General features: G+C 36.1%; 2 protein-coding genes and 1 non-coding gene across 5 annotated transcripts in view; all 3 read left to right on the top strand.

Annotated features, from left to right (window-relative positions):
* Positions 1–3,216: 3,216 nt before the first annotated feature.
* Positions 3,217–13,269, top strand: LOC111806374. 3 transcript variants are annotated; one of them, XM_023691665.1, is made up of 15 exons: positions 3,217–3,253; positions 3,750–3,884; positions 4,932–5,004; positions 5,109–5,239; positions 5,336–5,737; positions 5,830–7,115; positions 7,191–7,627; positions 7,716–9,586; positions 9,659–9,804; positions 10,146–10,306; positions 10,392–10,549; positions 10,835–11,517; positions 11,588–11,729; positions 11,801–11,901; positions 13,117–13,269. In XM_023691665.1, the coding sequence occupies exons 2-12, from the start codon at positions 3,786–3,788 to the stop codon at positions 11,027–11,029; spliced, it is 4,959 nt and encodes a 1,652-aa protein (XP_023547433.1). In that variant the 5' UTR covers positions 3,217–3,253; positions 3,750–3,785; the 3' UTR covers positions 11,030–11,517; positions 11,588–11,729; positions 11,801–11,901; positions 13,117–13,269. The 3 variants fall into 3 exon arrangements, with proteins under 3 accessions (XP_023547433.1, XP_023547431.1, XP_023547434.1); XM_023691663.1 differs by lacking the exon at positions 3,217–3,253 and adding an exon at positions 3,317–3,486; XM_023691666.1 differs by lacking the exon at positions 3,217–3,253 and adding an exon at positions 3,495–3,670.
* LOC111807845 lies at positions 12,024–12,128 on the top strand. Its single transcript, XR_002816990.1, has one exon. It is a non-coding gene; the product is annotated as a U6 spliceosomal RNA (small nuclear RNA).
* A 1,060-nt stretch (positions 13,270–14,329) lies between the features above and the next one.
* The window catches only part of LOC111806817 (homeobox protein LUMINIDEPENDENS-like), a 10,824-nt gene continuing 3,336 nt past the window's right edge, over positions 14,330–21,817 (top strand). The window contains exons 1-11 of the mRNA XM_023692299.1: positions 14,330–14,683; positions 15,822–15,849; positions 16,017–16,147; positions 16,497–16,945; positions 17,064–17,157; positions 17,610–17,703; positions 18,176–18,305; positions 18,386–18,437; positions 18,520–18,560; positions 18,641–18,729; positions 20,075–20,503. Coding sequence (XP_023548067.1) covers positions 14,510–14,683; positions 15,822–15,849; positions 16,017–16,147; positions 16,497–16,945; positions 17,064–17,157; positions 17,610–17,703; positions 18,176–18,305; positions 18,386–18,437; positions 18,520–18,560; positions 18,641–18,729; positions 20,075–20,503 — 1,711 coding nt within the window. The 5' untranslated portion in view covers positions 14,330–14,509. The remainder of the gene's footprint in view (positions 14,684–15,821; positions 15,850–16,016; positions 16,148–16,496; positions 16,946–17,063; positions 17,158–17,609; positions 17,704–18,175; positions 18,306–18,385; positions 18,438–18,519; positions 18,561–18,640; positions 18,730–20,074; positions 20,504–21,817) is intronic.

Here is a 21,817-nt window from a genome sequence, read left to right as displayed (position 1 = left end):
ACATCTGTTATCGTGACACTATTATGGTTGATCCAACCTCGGTATTGTATCGTGACCTTAGCTTGCATGCCTCCTTTTTGTGAGTGAGGGAGGAATTTTATGTTGACCCGTTAAATATTATCTTCAAAGACGATATTCTTGATGGGACCCAGATCAAGTGAGGTAGAGGTCAAAAAAAAAAAAAAAAAATCCAAAAAGATGGTGGTTGGAGTTTATGGGACTATCATTGGGAAACCCTTTTGGTATAGAATTTTGACCAGCAGAGCTAGCTTAGTTTGACGGATCAGTTGCTGCTGCTCTGATAAAGCCAGCAAACCTGCTGGGCTTCTCACCTCCTCCCCTGGGATTCGGTTGGCCCAACATTAACACTGATCCATTTAGGTCAGCTAACTGGGCTGGTCAATTATTGCTATTTTTGGGCCCCCAAAGCCCAATTAAATCCTTCTCCGCCCTCTTTAATGCCCCCACTTGGGTCACAGGCCCACGCTACAAGACCCGGCGGTCCTTTTCAATTCGGCAGTTCCTTATGAAGGCATCAACTTTTTCACAGTTCCCGATGTGGGAACATTTCCATTTTTAATTTATAAATAATATTATTAATATATGTTTCAGTCAGTCCTTAATTAGAGATGGTTCCTAAGTACGTTAAAAATTACAAACCAATCAAAAGCGTCACTTTAAGAAAATATTTTAAATTTAATTAGAATAGGGAAGGTTTTGAAATGATAATTGTAGTTTTATTAACTTTGAATGTAAATATTATTCGGCATAAATGCGTCCATCAATTAAAATATATGATCATTCCTAAATTAGCCGAGGTAGGACTTTCATCATCCAACACCTCCCTACGCCCCCCTTAATCGAGGCTCGACTCATTTTTCTTTTGGAGTACTTTGTTCGACATTTGAGAATTTACCAATCTATTGACACGACTGAGTTTAAGGCATGACTCTGATACCATGTTAGATGAACACGACTCTCCACAATTGTATGATATTGTCTACTTTGAGCATAAGCTCTCGTAGCTTTGCTTTGAACTTCCCCAAAAAGTCTCGTAACAATGGAGATAGTATTCCTTGATGTGAGACTTTTATCATCCAACCGTAACAACAAAAATATAATTATTACAGCGAAGTTAAATATTAAAAATATATATTCAAAATTTCGATCTCGTTTCAATAATATAAAAAATTTGTATTTATAATATTGATTAAGAAAAAAACTTAAAATGTCTTTCTCGACCAGACTTTTGATTTAAACTCGTTCTAAACGGTAGCTCCAAATTGAAGAAGATAGCTCCAAACGCTGCATTTTCTCTATTGAAAAAAAAGTTGATAGAAAATATTAATACAGCTACTAAAATATAATATTTAGAGAACATATTATAATAATTAATTATATAATATATTAATAATATATTTTATCTTATTTTCGGTATATTTCTCTTTTTTTTAAGATATTAAATAGCAAATAAAAAATATTAAATCTATTAATCCTAATATTTGCAAGAGTAAAAATATAATAAATTTTATTTATTTCTTTTAAATTTTAGATTTACTAAATTTAAATTTTCAAACATTTAAAAATCATTCAATATTACGTATAATTTTCAAAAAGATAAAATACGTGCTTATAAATAATTTTTAACAAAATTATAAATAAATAAATAAATAAAACATAAAATATTTATCCTTTATTCCTATTTGTCACATGTTCAAATAACGTCCTCCCCTCCGTATATGCTGTAATGATCCTAGAAAGTTCCCGATTAGACTGACACTCGTAATTTAACCCTCATTTTCCAGATAATAACACCTTTGCCACTCAAATTTTTTCCTCCAAAAATGTTAAATTAATTTATTTCATACATGGGCATGTCGGTTTAAGTCTTCAACTTAATTTTTATCCAATCAAATAATAATAATAATAATAAAATATCAATTTTTGCTACGATCGTGCACCCCGAGATAATATAAAAGGTAATTTCTTGCATGTATATGAGATGATCTGTCAGAATCGAGCATTATACGTTATAATCCCGTAACTCCCGTACCTGAGACAATCTATTAGAATCGAGCATTATACGTTATGACCCCACACGATGAAACGCCTCAAGCTAAATAAATAAATACAACGGTGAATATTCAATTATTGCAAATCTTATAAGTAGTTAAAAATATTATACTTATTTGATTAATAAACGTATTATATATTTATTATCAATCTTCAGTTAATTAAATAGCTCGAAACGTTGTTGCACTTGTCAAAATGATGGATAACGTGACGTATATGATCATGTCATTAAATTTTTAGATTTATTATTAATTTAAAAAATTCGTTGACTCGAATAACTCAATCAGCCTAACTCAAATAGTTTATTGATTTATTTGAATTAAGGTTTTATAATTATTTGATCGATTATTTAATTTTCAATAACTCTTAAAAATAATTTTTAAAATAATTTTTTTTTATAATTATCAACTTTAAAACTCAATTTTAAAAATATTAAACACCAAAATAAAAAGATTTATTTTTATTTATATTATAATATCTCGTTAATTTAATTACTATAATGATTTTACAAATTAACTAAAATTAATTATACATTTTAAATCATACGATGCCAATAACACTATATATAACTTTTGGTCACCTTAAATTTTTTTAAATTAAAAATTATTATATTCAATAATATCTTTTAAATTAAATTAAACAGAATAATAATTAACACTTACTCAACAATAAGACAATAAGACGTTTAACTTCGTGAATATCCATTTAGATTTTATATTTTTTTTATTAATTTAAAATAAATATTTTTAAATTTATGACATCAATATACTATAATTTTTTTAAAAAACATTATGAAACGAATGAGGTATAAAACCATGTTATTAGGCTTAGAGTCTAAAATTATTAAACTATTTTTTAGTAAATAAATTGGTATAAAAAGATAAAAATAAATAAATAAATGTGGATAATGTATTGATTAAAAAAAAAACATCTTTTTTTAACAATTATGGATAAACTATTTTGATGATATGAATAAAGCTCGTGATGTAACATTTAATTGGAAATAAACTCAGATGTTCATTGTTTTTTTTGGAAGACAATGGAATCTTTCTGTCTCTGTCATCTAAAATCAATTTTTTACAATTTATTTTGACAGAGCGAGAAAATGAAGAGAGCGAGAGATTGAAATAAAAAAANAAACGCGGCTGCTGTTCATACCAAAAAACCGGGGGAGAAGAGGGTGGGTTTTTTTTTTTTTTTTTTTTTTTTTTTTTTTTTTTTTTTTTTTTTTTTTTTTTTNTTTTTTTTTTTTTTTTTTCTTTTTTCTTTTGGTTTGGGAATTCCAGCTAAAAAATTGAAATCTACAATTAATGAATTTAGAGTTAACTCAACAGAGATCGAACCTTGCTTGTGCTGAAGATCGGTGATTTTGGGATTGTTTTATTTCATTCTATCTTCTTCCCAGAATTTCTGGTGGGTTTCTCTTAAATTTTCGATTTCGGCGTGGTTTTGATTTTAGTGGCGTGATCGGGTGGGATTGCGAGTGTTTTTGGGGGAAATCGTTAATGGGTTTTCGTGGGTTTTTGATTTTGTGAGATGGGTTGGATGAAGATTTGGGTTTGGATGTTTGTCAGGGCGACAAACGTTTGGTTTTGAGGTTGCTGTGTTCTTTGTTCTTTGTTCTTGTTCTTGTTCTTGTTTTTTGAATGGGTTTTCAATGATTTCTGTGGGCGTAGGGATGCCGGGAAGGACATAGGGCGGTGCCAGGAGACATGGAAGATACTGAGCTTGAAGAAGGAGAAGCTTGGTCTTACCAAAACCATGAAGTTTTTGATTCAAATATCGACCCGGATATTGCTCTCTCCTACATCGTAAGCCTTTTGTTCATCTTGTTTTGATATTGTAACTTCTAGATTCTGGATTTGACCTTGTTTGCTGAATTAGATCTCCTTTTTCCTTTCCATTTTTGAATGCTCATACTCATAGTCAGAGCCTAGTGAATAAGAGAAAATGTAAGAAACAATGAGAAGATCTTAGGTGAAGAAACTTAAACCGTTCCCCACTCGATCCCGTTCTGGGTAGACGAAGAATTTTGCGTGTCATTTGTTCTTGAATATCTGCTATGGATCTCTTGAATTGGAAGTCAAGTGTCATGGAGGAATTGTTATGGTTACCTCTTGTAATCTTTATGCGTCGTTTATCATCGGAGATGTAAGCATTGAAGTTAAGAGTGTTCGGTTGTTAGTGTAATGAATTTGTTTACCGTGGATGTCGGGGAGCGATTTTAGTATAATAACTATTCGTTGCTAGACAAGAACATTAGTCATGTTTGACTCGTTTCCCAGATAGAGATATCAAGAATCTCTGCTATGGATCTCTTGAATGGAAGTCGAGTGTCATGGAGGAATCGTTATGGTTGCCTCTTGTAATCTTTATGCTTCGTTTATCATCGGAGATGTAAGCATTGAAGTTAAGAGCGTTCGGTTGTTAGTGTAATGAATTTGTTTACTGTGGATGTCGGGGAGCGATTTTAGTATAATGACTATTCGTTGCTAGACAAGAACATTAGTCATGTTTGACTCGTTTCCCAGATAGAGATATCAAGAATCTCTGCTATGGATCTCTTGAATGGAAGTCGAGTGTCATGGAGGAATCGTTATGGTTGCCTCTTGTAATCTTTATGCTTCGTTTATCATCGGAGATGTAAGCATTGAAGTTAAGAGCGTTCGGTTGTTAGTGTAATGAATTTGTTTACTGTGGATGTCGGGGAGCGATTTTAGTATAATGACTATTCGTTGCTAGACAAGAACATTAGTCATGTTTGACTCGTTTCCCAGATAGAGATATCAAGAAGCTGATATCGATGTGTTCTAAGGTCGCATTATATGTGTTTGAGGGATGTTTAACTTGTTGATCAGGATGTGAAAATTCAACATGTTCTGGGACACTTTCAGAAAGATTTTGAAGGCGGAGTCTCTGCAGAAAATTTGGGTAAGTCGAACCACCGTAGGATGATGGATCTTTTTTGTTCCGGTGTATGCTAACTTTAGTTGTCGTGTATGAAGTGAAAGTGGATGCTAATGTGCTTACTACAGGGGCAAAATTTGGTGGATATGGTTCGTTTTTACCGTCCTATCAACGGTCTCCGGTTCAACTTCATTCAAGGACTCCACCGAAAGGTCATAATTGTAGTACATCCAGATCTCCCAATAATTTTCTGCAGGAGGTAAACTTGTTTTCGTTCTGCGTTTTTGATAATTGGCCATTCTTGATCGTCGTTGATGATGGCCTTATTGAGCATCAAACACGTGTTTCTATTCAGGTTGGCCATAATAACTCTGTAGTTTCTTCAACTACACCTCAGTCGATAAGACCTGGCCCGCCTTCTACTAGTTCTACGTCACTGCCCATTACCAGAGGTTCGAATCTGAATGAATTGTCCAAACAAGAAGTATGCACATCTTTCCAGCATGTCGAAGAACTTGCTTCTGGATACGGGTGTGTGAACAATAAATCCACTACTTCTTCGGACCAAAAATCATTGAAGGTGCGAATTAAAGTGGGTTCTGATAACCTGTCAACGAGAAAAAACGATGCGATCTATAGTGGTCTTGGCCTAGATGTTTCACCATCTTCATCGTTAGATGACAGCCCCTCGGAAAGTGAAGGCGTTTCTCGAGAGCTTCAGGATGGTCCATTTGAATCTCCAACTAGCATTCTTCAGGTATATTTGTCTATAAGACGCTCATAGTTTCTCCTTTTCTTTACTGCTACGATGAGCCTCGTTGATCGAATTGCAATTAATTCGTGGAGCAGATGATGACATCATTTCCGGTTCATGGAGGTCTCTTGCTATCCCCTCTTCCTGATGATCTTATTCACCTGACTCAGACGGGGAAGCCTGCAAGAGAGAAAAAATCTACTCGTGTCCAACATCACAATCGGGATCGGCCATTAGTTGGGGAGCCTTCTTTGAAAGGTGGTCAAATGTTAGTTGAGAAGAGAGTGTCGAAAGATCCGAATGACTTCTTGTCCGAATCAAAGAACACGAATAAGAAGGACTTCCTGAATGGCTCGATTACGTCGAAAAAGACTTCAGAAATTGATACAGTAGCTTGTGAGGCGCTTGTTTCTAATGCATTAAAGCTTCCACTTTTAGCAAATTCGTGTGCCATTGCAGGCGAAACAACGAAAAGTCAGAATGGGCCATCGGATGTATTAACGGAGGCAGATAAAATTGTGGCTAGGGACAGACATTTTTTCAATCAACTGGAAGACGGTCCAGCCGTAGAGCTTCCACTTGCTATAGAGGACGAGAAGCAAAGTTACGGGTCATCTGGAAAGGTCAAGGAGCCAAAAAAAGCCAGTAAGTTCGATGATACTTCGGTTTCTGCAAAAAAATCTGGAGAAAGCAAGAGGGACAAAACTATTGACTCGATCGAGGCTGCCTCAAGGGGAAAGAATGCTTCAAACGAGCTGAATACTAATCATAAAGCGCTACATGCACATAACAACATGAAATATACTTCAGGGAAGGATCATTCATTACCCGAGGGCAAAAAGAAGTCAAAGTTTAGTCAAACGGATTCTATCCCCAACGGAGAGGTCTCAAAACGTAGTTCGAAATCTGGCTCATCAGGTTCCAAAACGAAGAGTATTAGTAAAGCGGACAACGTTTCAACCAGAACTGAAATTGAAGATCAGAAAACACAGAACTTCAGGAAAACGAACGATAGATACCGAGATTTCTTCGGGGAATTGGACGAAGATGATAATCTAATAGATGCATCCGAGACGCCTTTCGAGGATCGACTAAATCATTCTGACGTATTTGAAAAATCAACGCCTGTTATTCCTGTATCGAGGGAGCGATTATCTGTTGTGAAAATTGGCAAGTCATTGGCTTCAAAAGCATTTCCTGAAGCTGTCATGAACACTGCAAGTGGGACAGTATCTGATACAGCTCCTGCTGCAGTGGATAATGTAAATGGACAAGACAACTGGGTTTGTTGCGACAAGTGTCAACAATGGCGGCTTCTTCCACTGGGCACAAACCCTGCCAGCCTACCTGAGAAGTGGCTTTGCAGCATGCTTGATTGGCTGTAAGTTTGAATGCTTAAAGAACATACTATCATTCAGATCTTATGACCTTTAACCTATTGTTTATGAATCTGTAGGCCTGGAATGAACCAATGTGTGTTTAGTGAGGAGGAAACGACAAAAGCTCTAATAGCAAGGTTCCAAGCACCTGTTGCTCCTGAGGGTAACATTTACAGTAATCTGAGCGGAGTTGCGCCAGGAGTGGCTAATGCTCGGCAATCGGAGCAAAATCACCATCATTATGATTTCAATGCTTGGCCTGGTGGTGGGAAGAAGAAACACGGAGCAAACGAAAGACCGAGTGCAACACTTAAAGGGGATGCCCCTCAGCTATCAAACTCGAAGAAGCATGATGGAGCAATGAAAAGCAGGAGTTTAGATGATGTGAACCAGTTGCCTGTTGGAGATGAAGCTAATTTTCGTCATTTAAACAAGTCGAGTGATGTTCCTGTCGAGAAGCACAAGCATAAGTATAAAGAAAAGCAGGAATTTCACGATATCTTATCGGATGAAGGCATGATCTTTCTTTTTTTAGTACCGACTTCTTTTACTTGCTCTACTTGACAATAAGAATCTCACTTTTCGATGAATCATTTGCGCAGGTGCTACGAAAGTTTTGAAGACTAAAAACCGAAAAGAGAAAGAACTCGATTACTCTAGACCTTTAAAGAAAGTCAGAACTGATAGTCTGGATATGATTGATGAAGACCAGATATCAGTGCACAGTGGGTCTGCTGTGAAAGTTGACCCGACCTCGAGCATTGGCTTTCCTTCTGCATCAGGTGGAACTAATAAGTCTAAAAGTATGGACCATTCTTCTAAGGACTCGAAATATAACATGAATGTCATCCACCGAGCGCCCAACGATAAAAGAGACGACAAACTACTGGGTGCCTTGGGTGATGATTACCTGGGAGGAGGAAGTGGTAGTACCAAAAGCAATTCAAAGAAGAGAAAAGCGAAAGCGTCCTCGGATGTTCAAACTAATCCCGGGTCCCTTAACGGTTCTGAGCATCTCCCACAAAAGAGAGGTCCTGTTACGAGTGATAATGACCATAGGAAGGAGAAAAAGGCGAAGCTATATAAGCCTCCAGGTAAAGAATCCAGTGGTAGAAAAGAGAAAAAAGGTTCCCATTCTAAGAATTGGCTGCCACTTGGACAAGACGTAGGGAGCTCTCTTTCTCATCGGAGTTTGGACGGTGCCGATTCTTTGAAAAGGGATTTAGGAGTGATACAACCTTCTCTTGTAGCTACTTCAAGTTCTTCTAAGATATCTGGTTCACATAAAACAAAATCCAGCTTCCATGAGATGAAAGGATCGCCTGTTGAATCTGTTTCTTCATCGCCTATGAGAATACCCAACCGAGACAAGATTTTACGGTCATCTAGGGAAGGCAAGGATTTTCTGGATGCTGGTCGTACGAGATTCTCAGATGAGGAAGAAGAGGATGGCGGTAGCGACCGCTCTGGGACTGGTAGCAAGAAGAAGTCTGTTGTGGCTCATTGTAGGCCGTTAAAGTCCCCCTCGATCGATACTTTGAACAAAGACGCTAGTAATATGTCAGGGAAAAAAGCTAAAACTAAGAAGTCTTCTTCTGATGTCCTAAATTGTGACCTTCCAAATGGTAGTCTTGGCGGAATTGATCCTCAGCATCCTTGTAAATCATGGGCTGAACAAGTTCAGAATGAAGATAGACCAAACGGAACGAGATACAGGGGCAATGAAACGTATCCAGTCAAAAGCGGAAAGGATTTACCGTCACAGTCGAAGGACATGAATGGGAGCTATTGTTCAGATGTTGGCATGCACAAGGACAAGGTTCCTTATTCCCACGACGACTTGCGAGGAAGGTCTCATCCACATTCTGATTCGAAGGTTAAGAATGGTAAACACAAGTTACACGACAACTCTAGGATCAAATCCGGAGATGCAAGGAAGGAAAGTTCAGGAAAACTGTCCATCGAGCGGGGTAAACGAGACGGTGAATTAAATTTTGTCAAGCATGAAGGTCCAGATTCTACGGTAGATAGCACTTCCAAAGAAAACATGATTTTGTCTGCAATGAAGAATCAGAAACACGACCGCAATGGCACTGCTTCAAAGAAGTCCCTTTTTCAGAAAAAGGATCAACTCGAAAAAGTCTCGGGAAAAAGTACACCGGTACAATTACCAACGTCAGGAGAACTGCGAAACGAGATACCGCATTGCCCCACTTCAGCAGGGGGTGGAAAAGGAAGTGCGACCGATATTTTGCAAATAGACGCTTCAGAAAGTAAGGATGTATTAAAGGGGAAAAAGCATGCTAAGAATCGTCAAAAGGAAGCTCAGACCAATGGCTCACGACATTCCACCCCCAACGAGAGGATGCCCATCGATGCGCCAAGTCCGGCTAGAAGGGATTCCTCCAACCAGGCTGCTACCAAAGCTATGAAAGAAGCCAAAGATTTAAAACATCTTGCCGATCGTTTTAAGGTTACTAAACGCATACATTCCCGATTTGGTCTTTATCTGATCTTCGTATTCTAATTCTTTTTATATTCTCAGAATACGGGGTCCAATCACGAATCCTTAGGGTTTTATTTCCAAGCTGCCCTTAAGTTTCTTTATGGAGCTTCTTTGCTCGAGTTGTCCAACAATGAGACTGCCAAACAGTCTATGCAAATATACAGTAGCACTGCAAAACTATGCGAGTAAGTCGAAATTATATCTTCTGTGCGTGCACCAAGATTCTCGAGAACCAGAATTTTCTCTCTTCGTTTTTACTCATCTTCTTTCGAGTTATAGTTTAGATTTTCCTGCACGCTTTTGAATTACAACTAGATGTTTTCTTTTGAAACTATGTCGAGTCAGTCAAAATATGAATACATAGAACGTTGGAAGCTCAGGTATCGTTTCTTTTATGTGAGACTCTCGTCCAACATTTTCTCGGGATTTATTCTCTCCTCGTATTAGGAAAAAAGTGGTAATGATATGTTCTTCGACTGCTCGGGGGTTGAGCTTTTCTTTATCTTCTCCCTTTTGATGTTCGTAGGTTTTGTGCACACGAGTACGAGAAAATCAAGGACATGGCTGCTGCTGCTTTGGCATACAAATGCATGGAAGTAGCTTTCATGAGGGTGATTTATTCTTCACATAACACTGCCATCAGAGACCAGAATGAGTTACAGAAAGCCCTGAAAATGCTTCCCTCTGGTAATAAGAACGAATAGACGTGAAATACGCTCAAGCTATTTGTTAATAACATTCTTCATATCGCTTTCTGGTACGTTTTTATCAGGAGAATCTCCATCACCGGCGTCTGATGTCGATAACTTAAATAACCCTGGCACGGCAGACAAAGTTGCTCTTTCTAAAGGTGTCAGCTCGAGCCAAGCTAATGGGTCCCATGTCATCCCTGCTAACAACCGTCCTGATTTTGTACGGTTGCTCGGTTACGTATGTATACTTCGAACTTTATACTGGTTACTTTTATTATATTAGATAATAATATCTTGTTCGACGGGCTGTGAGAGGGAGGGTCGGTATTTAAAATTACCACATATAGTCGATGAAGAGGTTTTTTTCTTTCCTCTACAAATCTCTACATTGTTGAACACAAATATTTGAGAAGTTCTTCCCTTCCATTGCTAAAAATAGTCCATTCGTATCTCGAGCGATGAAGTATACTTATTTTGTGTATTCAAGTATGAACATTAATATTTCGATGATGGTAATTTACAGGCACAGAACGTAAATTTGGCCATGGAAGCATCGAGAAAATCACGGATTGCTTTTACAGCTGCAAATGCGAGTTCGGTAGGGACAACGAATAAGGACGGTATCTCTTGCATCAAGACGGCTCTTGATTTTAACTTTCAAGATGTAGAAGGCCTGTTGGCTCTAGTACGGATTGCAATGGAGGCAATTAACCGTTGAAAAAACTGATTATAGAAACGATTTTTGACTCGGGACTCGTCTGGTTGGTATGTTGCTTTGAGAAGCATCGATGCGAAAAGCAGAAGAGACCGACCACGTTACACGAAAATCCTGTTGATAGCATGGTTACAGCCTTTTAATGGATCTCTCTGTACATTGTCCTGGTGCTTGATGAATATAACATTGTTGGCTGGCTAAGGCTGCTTTGCCATTCGTTTTAGACTAGGAAAGCACGATCGGCCACGAGGCTTCTGTATATGGACGTTCTGAGACATGTACCTGGAATATTTACGATCCAAGGTCACGATCCTGTCATTGTGGGACGTTCGAAGTCCTAACGGTGGAGTTTGTAGGGACTTCAGCATCCACAAGGAGTTACGTTTGTCTGTCCTATTGATTCGGTGACACCTCAACGTTCGTTTCTTGATTGGCCATGTCATTCTCGTACTTGGGTCGTGCTAAAATGCTGTTGAAGGGGGTTAAGACAGGTGATTATCTCCTTAATACAGTAATCAACTTCATTAATCTTATTTAACTCTGCTTTTCTCCTAATTGCAGGTTTTGTATTTTACGTTTTCCTGTTATTTATGGAACGGAATAAATAAATAATACGACAAATTGTAATAATATCGTCGAGTACATGCTCGTATCGTAGCTCGTAGCTCCCAGCACGACCGTCGTTTGAGTTAATTTACAGCAGGTTTGTCATCTTTTTGTGTGACAGTTTCTGTATATTTCCATGCATTAGTCATTGAACCCAGTTTATATCAGTTTAAGGTACACAGTTCTTTTCTAGAGAAGGATGAAAAAAGTGAAGGGGAAGAGGGGAGCTTATCATCCAATACAATCAGCTGGAACTTGCAATAATCATGGTAACTTCATCTTTCTTACTAATCATGTTAGACGCTTAACGTAACGGCTTTAGCCCACCGCTAGCAGATATTGTCCTCTTTGGGCTCTCTCTTTCGAGCTTTCCCTTCAAAATTTTAAAACGCGTTTGTTAGGGAGAGGTTTCAAATTGGTAGGACGATACAGAGAAGATAAGCGTGGCTTCTATGCAAGGATGACACGCTCGAATTGAGAAACGGTCCAATTTTTTTGGGAAAAAAAGTAGAAGTTAGGGTGGCCGAGTGGTCTAAGACGCGTTTTGAAAACCTTGAGGGGAAGCTTGATAGGGAAAGCTCAATGAAGATAATATCTGCTAGCGGAGGGTTTGGGCTGTTGGACTTAAACTTCTCAAGGTTTTTAAAACACGTCTGTTAGGGAAAGCTCAATGAAGATAATATCTGCTAGTGATGAGATTGAGCTTTTAGACTTAAACTTCTCAAGGTTTTTAAAACGCGTCTGCTAGGGAAAGCTGAATGAAGATAATATCTGCTAGCGGTGGGCTTGGGCTGTTGGACTTAAACTTCTCAAGGTTTTTAAAACACGTCTGCTAGGGAAAACTCAATGAAGATAATATCTGCTAGCGGTGGGCTTGAGCGGTTAGACTTAAACTTCTCAAGGTTTTTAAAACGCGTCTGCTAGGGAAAGCTCAAAAAGATAATATCTGCTAGCGGTGAGCTTGGGCTGTTAGACTTAAACTTCTCAAGGTTTTTAATACGCGTCTGCTAGGGAAAGTTCAATGAAGATAATATCTGCTAGCAGTAGGCTTGAGCTGTTAGACTTAAACTTCTTGCTTCTAAGGCCTCTCCTCGTTCTTAGTCCCATGGTATCATCTATTTTTTGGAGTGGTATCATCTTCTTCGAGAACAATATCATATTCATGAAACTGCAGTCGGCGTTCTTTGGATTTTTCGTGTCGAGAGCATCCCCCTCGAGGTGGATGGCAAAATGTCTTTAGAGGTTGTTAAATCATTCGATAAGCAATTCGTTTTTTGAATCTTGGGAGGGAGTGGAGTTCAAGGGGTTGGTTCGATTTAATTCTTCTTGATGGACATTCGTTTTTATTAAGTCCTTCGTGCTTTTAAAAGAATCTCGAGTAGGTCCTTGAACTTTCAATCCAATGTAGCGGAAGTTAATATGCACGAAAATGATGCATTCGGCTTTGGTTGTTTGGTAATGCTGATTGACATCTCTCATTGCAGGCTGCTGCAGATTCTGATGTTGGTGGAGATGGCTGAGAACCCAATTTTGTTCATAGGTCTTTGATTCATATTATGACGATGGTCAATAAGATTTTTATGTTCATCAATTATTGTAAGTTATATATTTTTTTTATGAGGCCATTTCATTTTTTAGATACTTTTCTTTAATATATAATTTAAATTTTGAGATACGAAATGTTGGTGAAAAAATTTACTTAGCCGAGATCCCATATTGGTTGGAGAGGAGTACGGAGTATTCTTTATAAGGGTGTGGAAACCTATTCTTAACAGGTATGTTTTAGAATTGTGAGGATGACGGTGATATGTAACGAACAAAAAAATTTACCTAAATTTTTTTTATTTTAATCTTAAATATTAAAATTTTGCTTAAAAGTTTGGTTGGAATCAAATTATTATTTTATTAAAATATTTGACTAATTTAGAAAAAAGAAATGATAAATATAAATCCTAAAATTGATAATTTAAGTTTTTTCTTTAATATCTAATTATATTTTAAACTTTTTTAGGTAGGTTTTAGTTCAAATAATTATTTGAAAAAAAGTATTATTACGCGTCTTTAATAAATTATAAAACATATTTTTAATATGACAAAAAAAAAAAATCATATATTTTTCACTTCATTAATAATTTAATTTAATTTAATTTTTACGTCATTAATAAGTTTTTTTGGGCTTTATTTGTGAAATTAATGACTAAATTAGCCAATCAATAGAGGGTATAAATTGATGCAATAAAATAAATAATTTTTTTTAATTATTATTATTATTTTTTCCGCTCAGGCATAACTCAGTAAATATAATATTAATTATCATCACAATCGTGATTATTTTATTATTTATTTTAGAGTGTAAATTATTATTATTTTTTATTAATATTTTAAAAAAATTACTTATCTATAATATATATGTTACATAATATTAAATAATTACCGGTTAATTAACCTCGATTACAAACGTTTAATATTTTTTATATTTTTAGAAGTAGGTTAGAGTTGAATTAGACTATAACCTTGTAACATTATTCTCGAGTGATTAAGTTGATGTTACCAAAAAAAAAAAATATATATTAACGAGCAAATTAAACGAAAAAAAAAAAGAGCGTATATTTACGAAGCGTGTGATATGTTCCCACGTGTGGTAGATTGGGCTGTGGTTTGCTGCTCCGGTAGTATAATGTTATATACGCAACTCTTTTTCTCTCTCCATCTCTCTCTCTCTTCTCTTTCCTTAAGCTCTCTCATTATCGAATGCCTTTTTACCTCGTTTCAGGCCCTAATTTATTGCCTCAATCCATACTTTATCCTTCGCTTTGAGGTTTTAATGCTTATTTTTTGTTCAATTTCGATTCAGAAAATCGAGATTTCTGGTCGACAATGGAGGTATTGAAGGATGATTTGTCCAATTTGGAGATTGGGAATTCGGCCGAGTCGTTCCAGAAATTTTTGGACTCTCAAAAGGATCTCTTTCGCTCCCAGGTCGATCAGCTGCAGAGAATTGTCGTCACGCAATGTAAACTCACTGGCGTCAACCCGCTCTCTCAAGAGATGGTGCGTTTTTTTTCTTTATATTTAATTTAGTCTTGAAATTGGTTCTTCAAAACCAAAATGGACGCCTAATGCTTTCCAGTTTAGGGATAATGGTCATGATTTCATGTACATTTTTATTTGTATAATCATTGTTTTTTCGTGCTACCGAATAGAAGGTGACTGCGGAAAGAATTTGGATTTCAACTTTAAGGTTTTATTGCCCTTTTGTATTATCATTGTGCTCTCTTTCTTTCTGGGGTATGCACAATTGACCTCGTTCGTCCTTGCCAGTAAGGGCATGTGTGTCTATAGTTTCTATGTTTTGGTTTCATAACTTACAGTTATCAGATGATGTTAACAATATTTAGGGGCATGAAAGATGAGAGGTCTTGTTGGCAAGCTGCTCGGATTATTAGTCTACTAGTTGAGCGTGGAAGACACTATTTATTGAATTTATATGAAATATTTTATGAGTATTATGTGTAGCTGTACTTTGAATGGAAGGTGGAATTTTGAAGCGCTTCCGTGTTGATGGTTGAAAGGAAAAGCTAAACTTCCTTTGGAAGTGTGCTATTTTAGTTTTGTTGTAGCCACTTTGGTTTGCGAAGAGTCTTTGAAGACAATGAGAATTCTTTTGATAGTTTTTGTGATATTTTACATTTTTTTTAAAGATAAAATGATGTTGTACACTACCTATTGTTGGAGTGCTCTATACAAATATTTAGTTTTTTGAAAATCATACCCTTTTCTGATTGACTTAGATTGGTATGTGTTCTTTTAATAGTTGCTCTTGGTGAGGGTTTCCTCGACCACTAACCTCTTAGTTCTCTTGTCATTGTGGATTCCTTAGTTTCCTACTTCTTTTTGAGTTTAGGATGAAATTTTTAGTTTATGTACTTTTATTTGCTAAATGCAAGTATATAGAGGTCTTTCTCTTGTTCTTGATGCAAGTTATGCTTTCCCCTTAGATGCTTTCAATTTATTAGTTCAAGATAAACCTCTGCTAGGCTTCACATTTTATCTCTTAGTTCTCACCACAACGCAATTTGACATGTTTATTGATCTTTAGAACTTAAAAGTTCGGTTTCATGGTCAATTTTAAGGTGCACAATAATTTTATTTGATAACTGACTTCATGCTGTTTTTTGTCCAAGCACAGGCTGCTGGTGCTTTGTCAATTACAATTGGTAACTCCCGACTTTGGACTATTGTTCACTTTGCAAAGATGTTTTTCTTACTCACTCGCATAATAGAAAATCTGTTAAGTAAATGAAAATAGTACGGTATCAAGCGATTCAGTTTCGTTATCAGTATATTGTCATCATATTTACTTATCCCCGTTTTCCGTTTTCAGGAAAAAGGCCCCGTGACCTGCTCAATCCCAAGGCTGTAAAGTATATGCAGACTGTTTTTTCTATTAAAGATGCACTTAGTAAGAAAGAATCCCGAGAAATCAGTGCCTTATTTGGTGTCAAAGTAGCACAGGTTTGATATTCTTCTTGGTTGTCCATTCTTTCATCCGATAGATAGTTTTGTTTTGATTGGTTTTATATGGTTTTTTTACTAAGAAACACAACTTTCATAACGGAGAGAAAATTATAGCAGTCAACCGTAAAGAGCCAAGGAGATTACAAAAATTCCTTCAATTGGCATTGTTTAGCAAAAAAAAAAAAAAAAAAAAAACAAAAAAAAAAAAAAAAAAAAAANCAGAGAAGAAATTTGTAAGAGCTCCAATGGGAGAAAAATGATCAATGACCATCCTTCTCTATTATATCAAGACGTTCATGTAATTTTTTTTTTTGGTTGGTTATATTCTGTGTTTGCTGGTTGTTAGGTCCGTGATTTTTTTAATAGCCAACGCTCAAGAGTGAGGAAACTAGTCCGTTTGTCGCGAGAAAAATCCATCCAATCTAGTTCTTGCAAACAACTTGAAGCTGGAGGGATTGCAATAGACAATGACCCCAGTATGCCAATTGATGCAGTTCCCTTGAACTCTGCTGCAGTGGTTCCTTTTAACTCTGATGCACCAATTCAATTGAACTCTGAAGCTCCAGTTCCTTTAAATATTGATACACCAGTTCCCTTAAACACTATCAAACCAAGTAATGTTGATAATGGACCGTCCTGTTCAACACAGGATAGTGAACTTTCTGGCATAGATGGTATAGATAAGCATTTTGTTCAAACTATATTTAGTATGATGCAGAAAGAAGAAACATTTTCGGGTCAGGTTAAATTGATGGAATGGATCTTGCAGATACAAAATTCTTCAGTACTATGTTGGTATTATTCACATTACTCATTTGGTTGGGAGTCTGTATTTTTTTTGTTTTGTTTTGTTTTTCTCTTCTTGTTTTGGTATCCATTTCCCTCATTATGCTATCTGTTTGCATTGTGTTAGGTTCTTGACTAAAGGTGGTGCAATTATTTTAGCAACTTGGTTAAGTCAAGCTGCTGTCGAAGAACAAACAAGTCTCCTTCACGTAATCCTTGAGGTATATGGATCTCATTTTTAGGTATCTTATGTGGGTAGGATTTTGTCTAGTGTAGCAGGCTTTTAGCCCTTCGATGCACAAATGAAAGTTTTTAACTGACTTGTGTTGGTCATCTTCATTTGGCTTCTGTTCTATTATTATTATTGTTTTGTTGCTGGTAATATATATAGCTAACTTTGGATCATAACCTTAACATTGCTTGTTTATTCCTAAGTGATATCATATTGTTCAAGTATTTAGCAATTTTATTGTCCCAAGTTGAAGAATTATTACTTGAGTATTTTTTGATGGCTCTTGGTTCTCGACTCCTTCATTAAATTCGCCTCCCGTGGAGTGGATTAGGTAGTAGTTCTAGCTTTCTGTCCCAGTGACCATGAAGATGTTAAGGGAATTTTGCATTTAAATAAAGAAGCCCTGCATTACAAAGAATTGATCTTTATTACTCTTTGCAGGTTTTTTGTCATTTGCCTTTACACAAGGCTCTTCCTGTACATATATCAGCGATACTTCAAAGTGTTAACAACTTGCGATTTTACAGAACTTCAGGTATGATTTTGTTGTCTGGTGTTTGCTTTTGTGTTATCTCCTCTCTTCTTTGTTGGAATGTATCATTTTGTGAACTACAACCAGATATGATCTTACACTAAATGCTCCAATTGGCACCTTTATGTGCATGTTAATTGCTTATTTATCATTAACGGAGATAGGCTTTTTGTTAATTGCTCACATACATCTTAAATTACTTTTTGTGGCCATTTTCTCATTGATAGTTTGTAGCCCTTTTATTTTTTTATTTTTTTATTGTAGGAGGTAGAGGAGTTCCCTTAGAAATATTTGTAGCTATATTGCAATTTTTATTTGCTGCTAATGAATTAGCTATGTTATGGTAATTTTGCTTCATGTGGAGATTTTCCAATATCCATGACCTTTATTTGTGTTTGCTCGTTGAAAATATGTCTGTTTGCTTCTATTCTGCTCCTGTGAATTTTTGAGTCTCATTTTCTGACTTGAAGATCAGACATATCAAACAGGGCAAGGTTTTTATTGTCAAGATGGAGCAAATTGTTGACAAGATCTCAAGCATTAAAGAAACCCAATGGCATGAAACTTTTGACCAATTCACAAACAGATACGATTCTGAAACAGAGGCATGTACATATTTTTAACTTATTTATTTGTTCGTGGAAATTAGTAACATTTGTCTCATTATTTTATAATTTTTTTGCAGTATTGGAGACATTATGTATGACGAATCATGGAAGTCGAATATTGATGTACCCGTAAGTTATTGGGCTATCTAGATTTAATTTTTTAAGCATTTATAATGTTTTGGAACTTCCAACAACTTTTTCTGCTCTACAGGAAAATTTTTCCTCTTCAATTGTAAATGTGGATAACACGAGGTATGAATTTGACTAAATAACGTTCAAGTCCTCCAAGGTTATTGTTTTCTGCTGGCTACCAATTGTGTTTTCTCCTTCAGGAAATTGGAATCTCACCAAGCGTTGAAACTGTTGCCGGCCTCTTCGGATGATTTGCATCGCAAAAATGTCCTCGGTTTATCTTCATCCAGTATCCTTGGAACAGACTCTGACTTTTTAATATCATGCCTTTTTTTTATGATTTACGTTGGCCAATTTGAGTATAGTGGAAGTGTAATTTTCCTTACTAATCATGAAACCTTTCCTCTAGGATTGATAACAGGTTCAGCTACTGGTTGAAAATGAAACATTCTTCTCATTGATGTTGTAAGAAGTCAAATACAATTATCCAAAATAAGAAACAAAGTCAAAACTCTTGAATCAAACTGTAGATACAAAGGGTCCCTAAAACAAACTAAACCTAAACCAATTTGAATTACTAGAGCCTTACACAACTTGAAGTCTTCTTCCCATCCCAACTTTCTAAGCAGCATTCTGCATAGTGTTTACTCACTAAATCTTTGTCTTTTCCAGAGTCTTTGACCATTCAATAGCTGTTAAATATTGCCTTCAGCCTCTTCATCTAAGACCCAGGACACCTAAAATTGCTGTCATAACTGAAGCCCAAAGGTTTAATTGAAAGAACAACAGAAAAATAAAGGATTGTTTTGATATATTTACTACGAACTATTTTGTAGACTAATCTAAAATTGTTTTATGTTTTTTATTTCTTTCTTGAAGTTCCAATTTGAAGCTCACCTTTTTCCAAGGGCAACGATACCTTTCTGATAGACTGTTTTGGAAGCTCTTTTCAATAGAATCTTTGGAATGTTTCTTACATTGAAAAAGAAACTCACTCCCCAACTAAGTAGACTGCTGATATATTTTTCTCTTTTTTCTTCGTCTCGAATATGGTCCCTTAACTTTCTTTCAAAGTTCAACTCTATCGTCCATGGGATATGAAAAAGGGATGTTTCATGAGTTGCCAGTTGGGAAACTAGAAATTACTGGATTAGCCAAAGGCAGGAGTCCTCTTTTTTAAATGCTGAAATTCTTTTGGTTCTCCAGTTTCCTCAAAACTTTTTGTTCATTTGTTTCAACTTTCCAGAAATCAATCCATTTCTGGGTCATGGATTAGTTTACGTATGGGTGATATAATGTTCTCCTCTTGTGAGTCATTAATTGGTTTTAGTAAACCTGTTTTAGGGTTAATAACTTTTTACTCATTGTACTTGGTCGTTAGTTCAATAAAAAACCACGTCTCCTTCAATTTATCATGTTGGGCTTGAATTTTCTTATTTACGCTGTTTCTGTTTGATTGTTCCAAAGTAATTCTGGGTATACCGAAGAAGATTTTCTTTGTTGCACTATTGACATTGTAGAATTCTTTTTGACATAAATAATTCAAGGTTCACCCAACTAATAACGTTTTTGCATTGATCAATTCATTTTGGTAAATGGAGCGTTTAAAGTTAATTTCCTTAGCTTGTTAAAAGGATTCAGAGAACGTAGAAAAATTCAGATGGTAGAACAGCCTGAGCAGAAAAGTACTGCCAGAAATTCGCAGGCTCCAAGAACTTCTCCTGTGAGTCGAGGTCGGCCAATGTCTACTGATGATATTCAGAAAGCAAAAATGCGAGCACAATTCATGCAGAGCAAGTATGGGAAGACCGGTTCATCTAATGGACGTATGAAGTCTGAGAATGTAAATAAACCATTACCTTTAGTTTCCGGTGCATCGTCTGCAGCACCTAAAACTACTTTCCTTCACCCCAAATTTGAGGACCAGAAAAAAGCTATGGTGCTGTCTCCAAAAATCAGTAATAAGGTTGAAACCCCGCTTCATTCAAAGATTGAAGTGGGCTTCAAGGATTCGCTCGGGGAAAAATGTAAGAGGGTTCAGATCCAATGGCGGATGCCACCAGGTTCATTTTCTTCAACACTCTATGCTTCCTTTATAGTACATATTTCATTTTAAAACGATTGTATGAACATGGACCATGGTTGCATGGGTTAAAAACTTGGAGATGCCACTTATTTAGAAGAAATTATGTTGGCTCGGTATATAAACATGACATAAAACATTGATGCGCTGTTTTCCGATAAACTAGGCACGATACAGATGTGTTGGTTACTATGATTTGAAAGGAAGCTCTTATTTATTATGATCATAGGTCTCTCCCACCACCCTTTGCTTGTACTAGTACACCAAATTAACAAAAACTATATAGTTTTCCATTAGAAAAAGAGAAATAGGTCCTGCATTATGAACGAACTTTTATATTTTATTAAATTCTTAGATGCATGTACTACGGACATTTCTTTTTATTGTCAATGTTTTTAAGTTTTCGTTGAATTGAACAAAATTTGAATTTGATAACCCGGCAAGGTGGGCATCCACTCGTAACATGTATGAATTGAACTAAAAGACATGTGACATCCACGCCTTCACTCCATCAGATTTAGATGACAGCTGCAAGCTAATGGTATAAAAAAGAAAAAAGAAGTAATTATAATGCGTAGAGATTTTCAATTTGATTTGTTTACTTTTTTCCCTCCCTGAAATTATAGAAAGGTCTCTTTCACTAGACACCCTACCTTCACTCAGCATACTTGCACTTTGCACCTTTCCATGCACGGGTTTCAAATGGGCAGACCAGATTTCCAACCTTGCAAACGACCTGGAGATAAAAAATACAGGGATCGAAATCTTTAAATAGTAAAGCCTATTGCAAGGAAAGGGCTAACTAACCTGGAACGTTAACTGGAGTCATTTCTATACTTCCACTTTTCTCTCTGTATTTATATTTTTTATGCTGGTAGCATTGGTTTCTGAATTTTCTGTAAGTGGGGTCCAATACAAATGTTAATGTTGCATTTTTTTACATATCTTCGTTATTTGGTGTTTGAGTACAACTTATATTCTATACGATCAAAGGGAAACTTCAGAAGGGATGATAGGTGTGATTCTCCTAGAAGCAAAAATTGAAGAAAGACTACTTTATTCTATTGATCGTATAGTAACAAATATATATATACACACGCACATTTACTTTTATCAACTCAGAAGGGATGATGGTGTGTTCTATCTCCTTTTTTTTCTTTTCGTGGGGGTAGAGGGGGTGGGTTTGAGTTTTATTCTCAGCTATTGCTTATCCAAACTGTTTCAGGCCATCAAGTACAGGGGTCACTTATCTGTAATAGTCACAGATTTAATACAGCATGTTCTTTTTTTTTTT

This window comes from Cucurbita pepo, chromosome LG12 (genome assembly GCF_002806865.2).
Source record: "Cucurbita pepo subsp. pepo cultivar mu-cu-16 chromosome LG12, ASM280686v2, whole genome shotgun sequence".
Taxonomy (NCBI): domain Eukaryota; kingdom Viridiplantae; phylum Streptophyta; class Magnoliopsida; order Cucurbitales; family Cucurbitaceae; genus Cucurbita; species Cucurbita pepo.
Note: the sequence above shows the minus strand (reverse complement) of the source record. Positions and strands in the feature narration are given on the sequence as shown.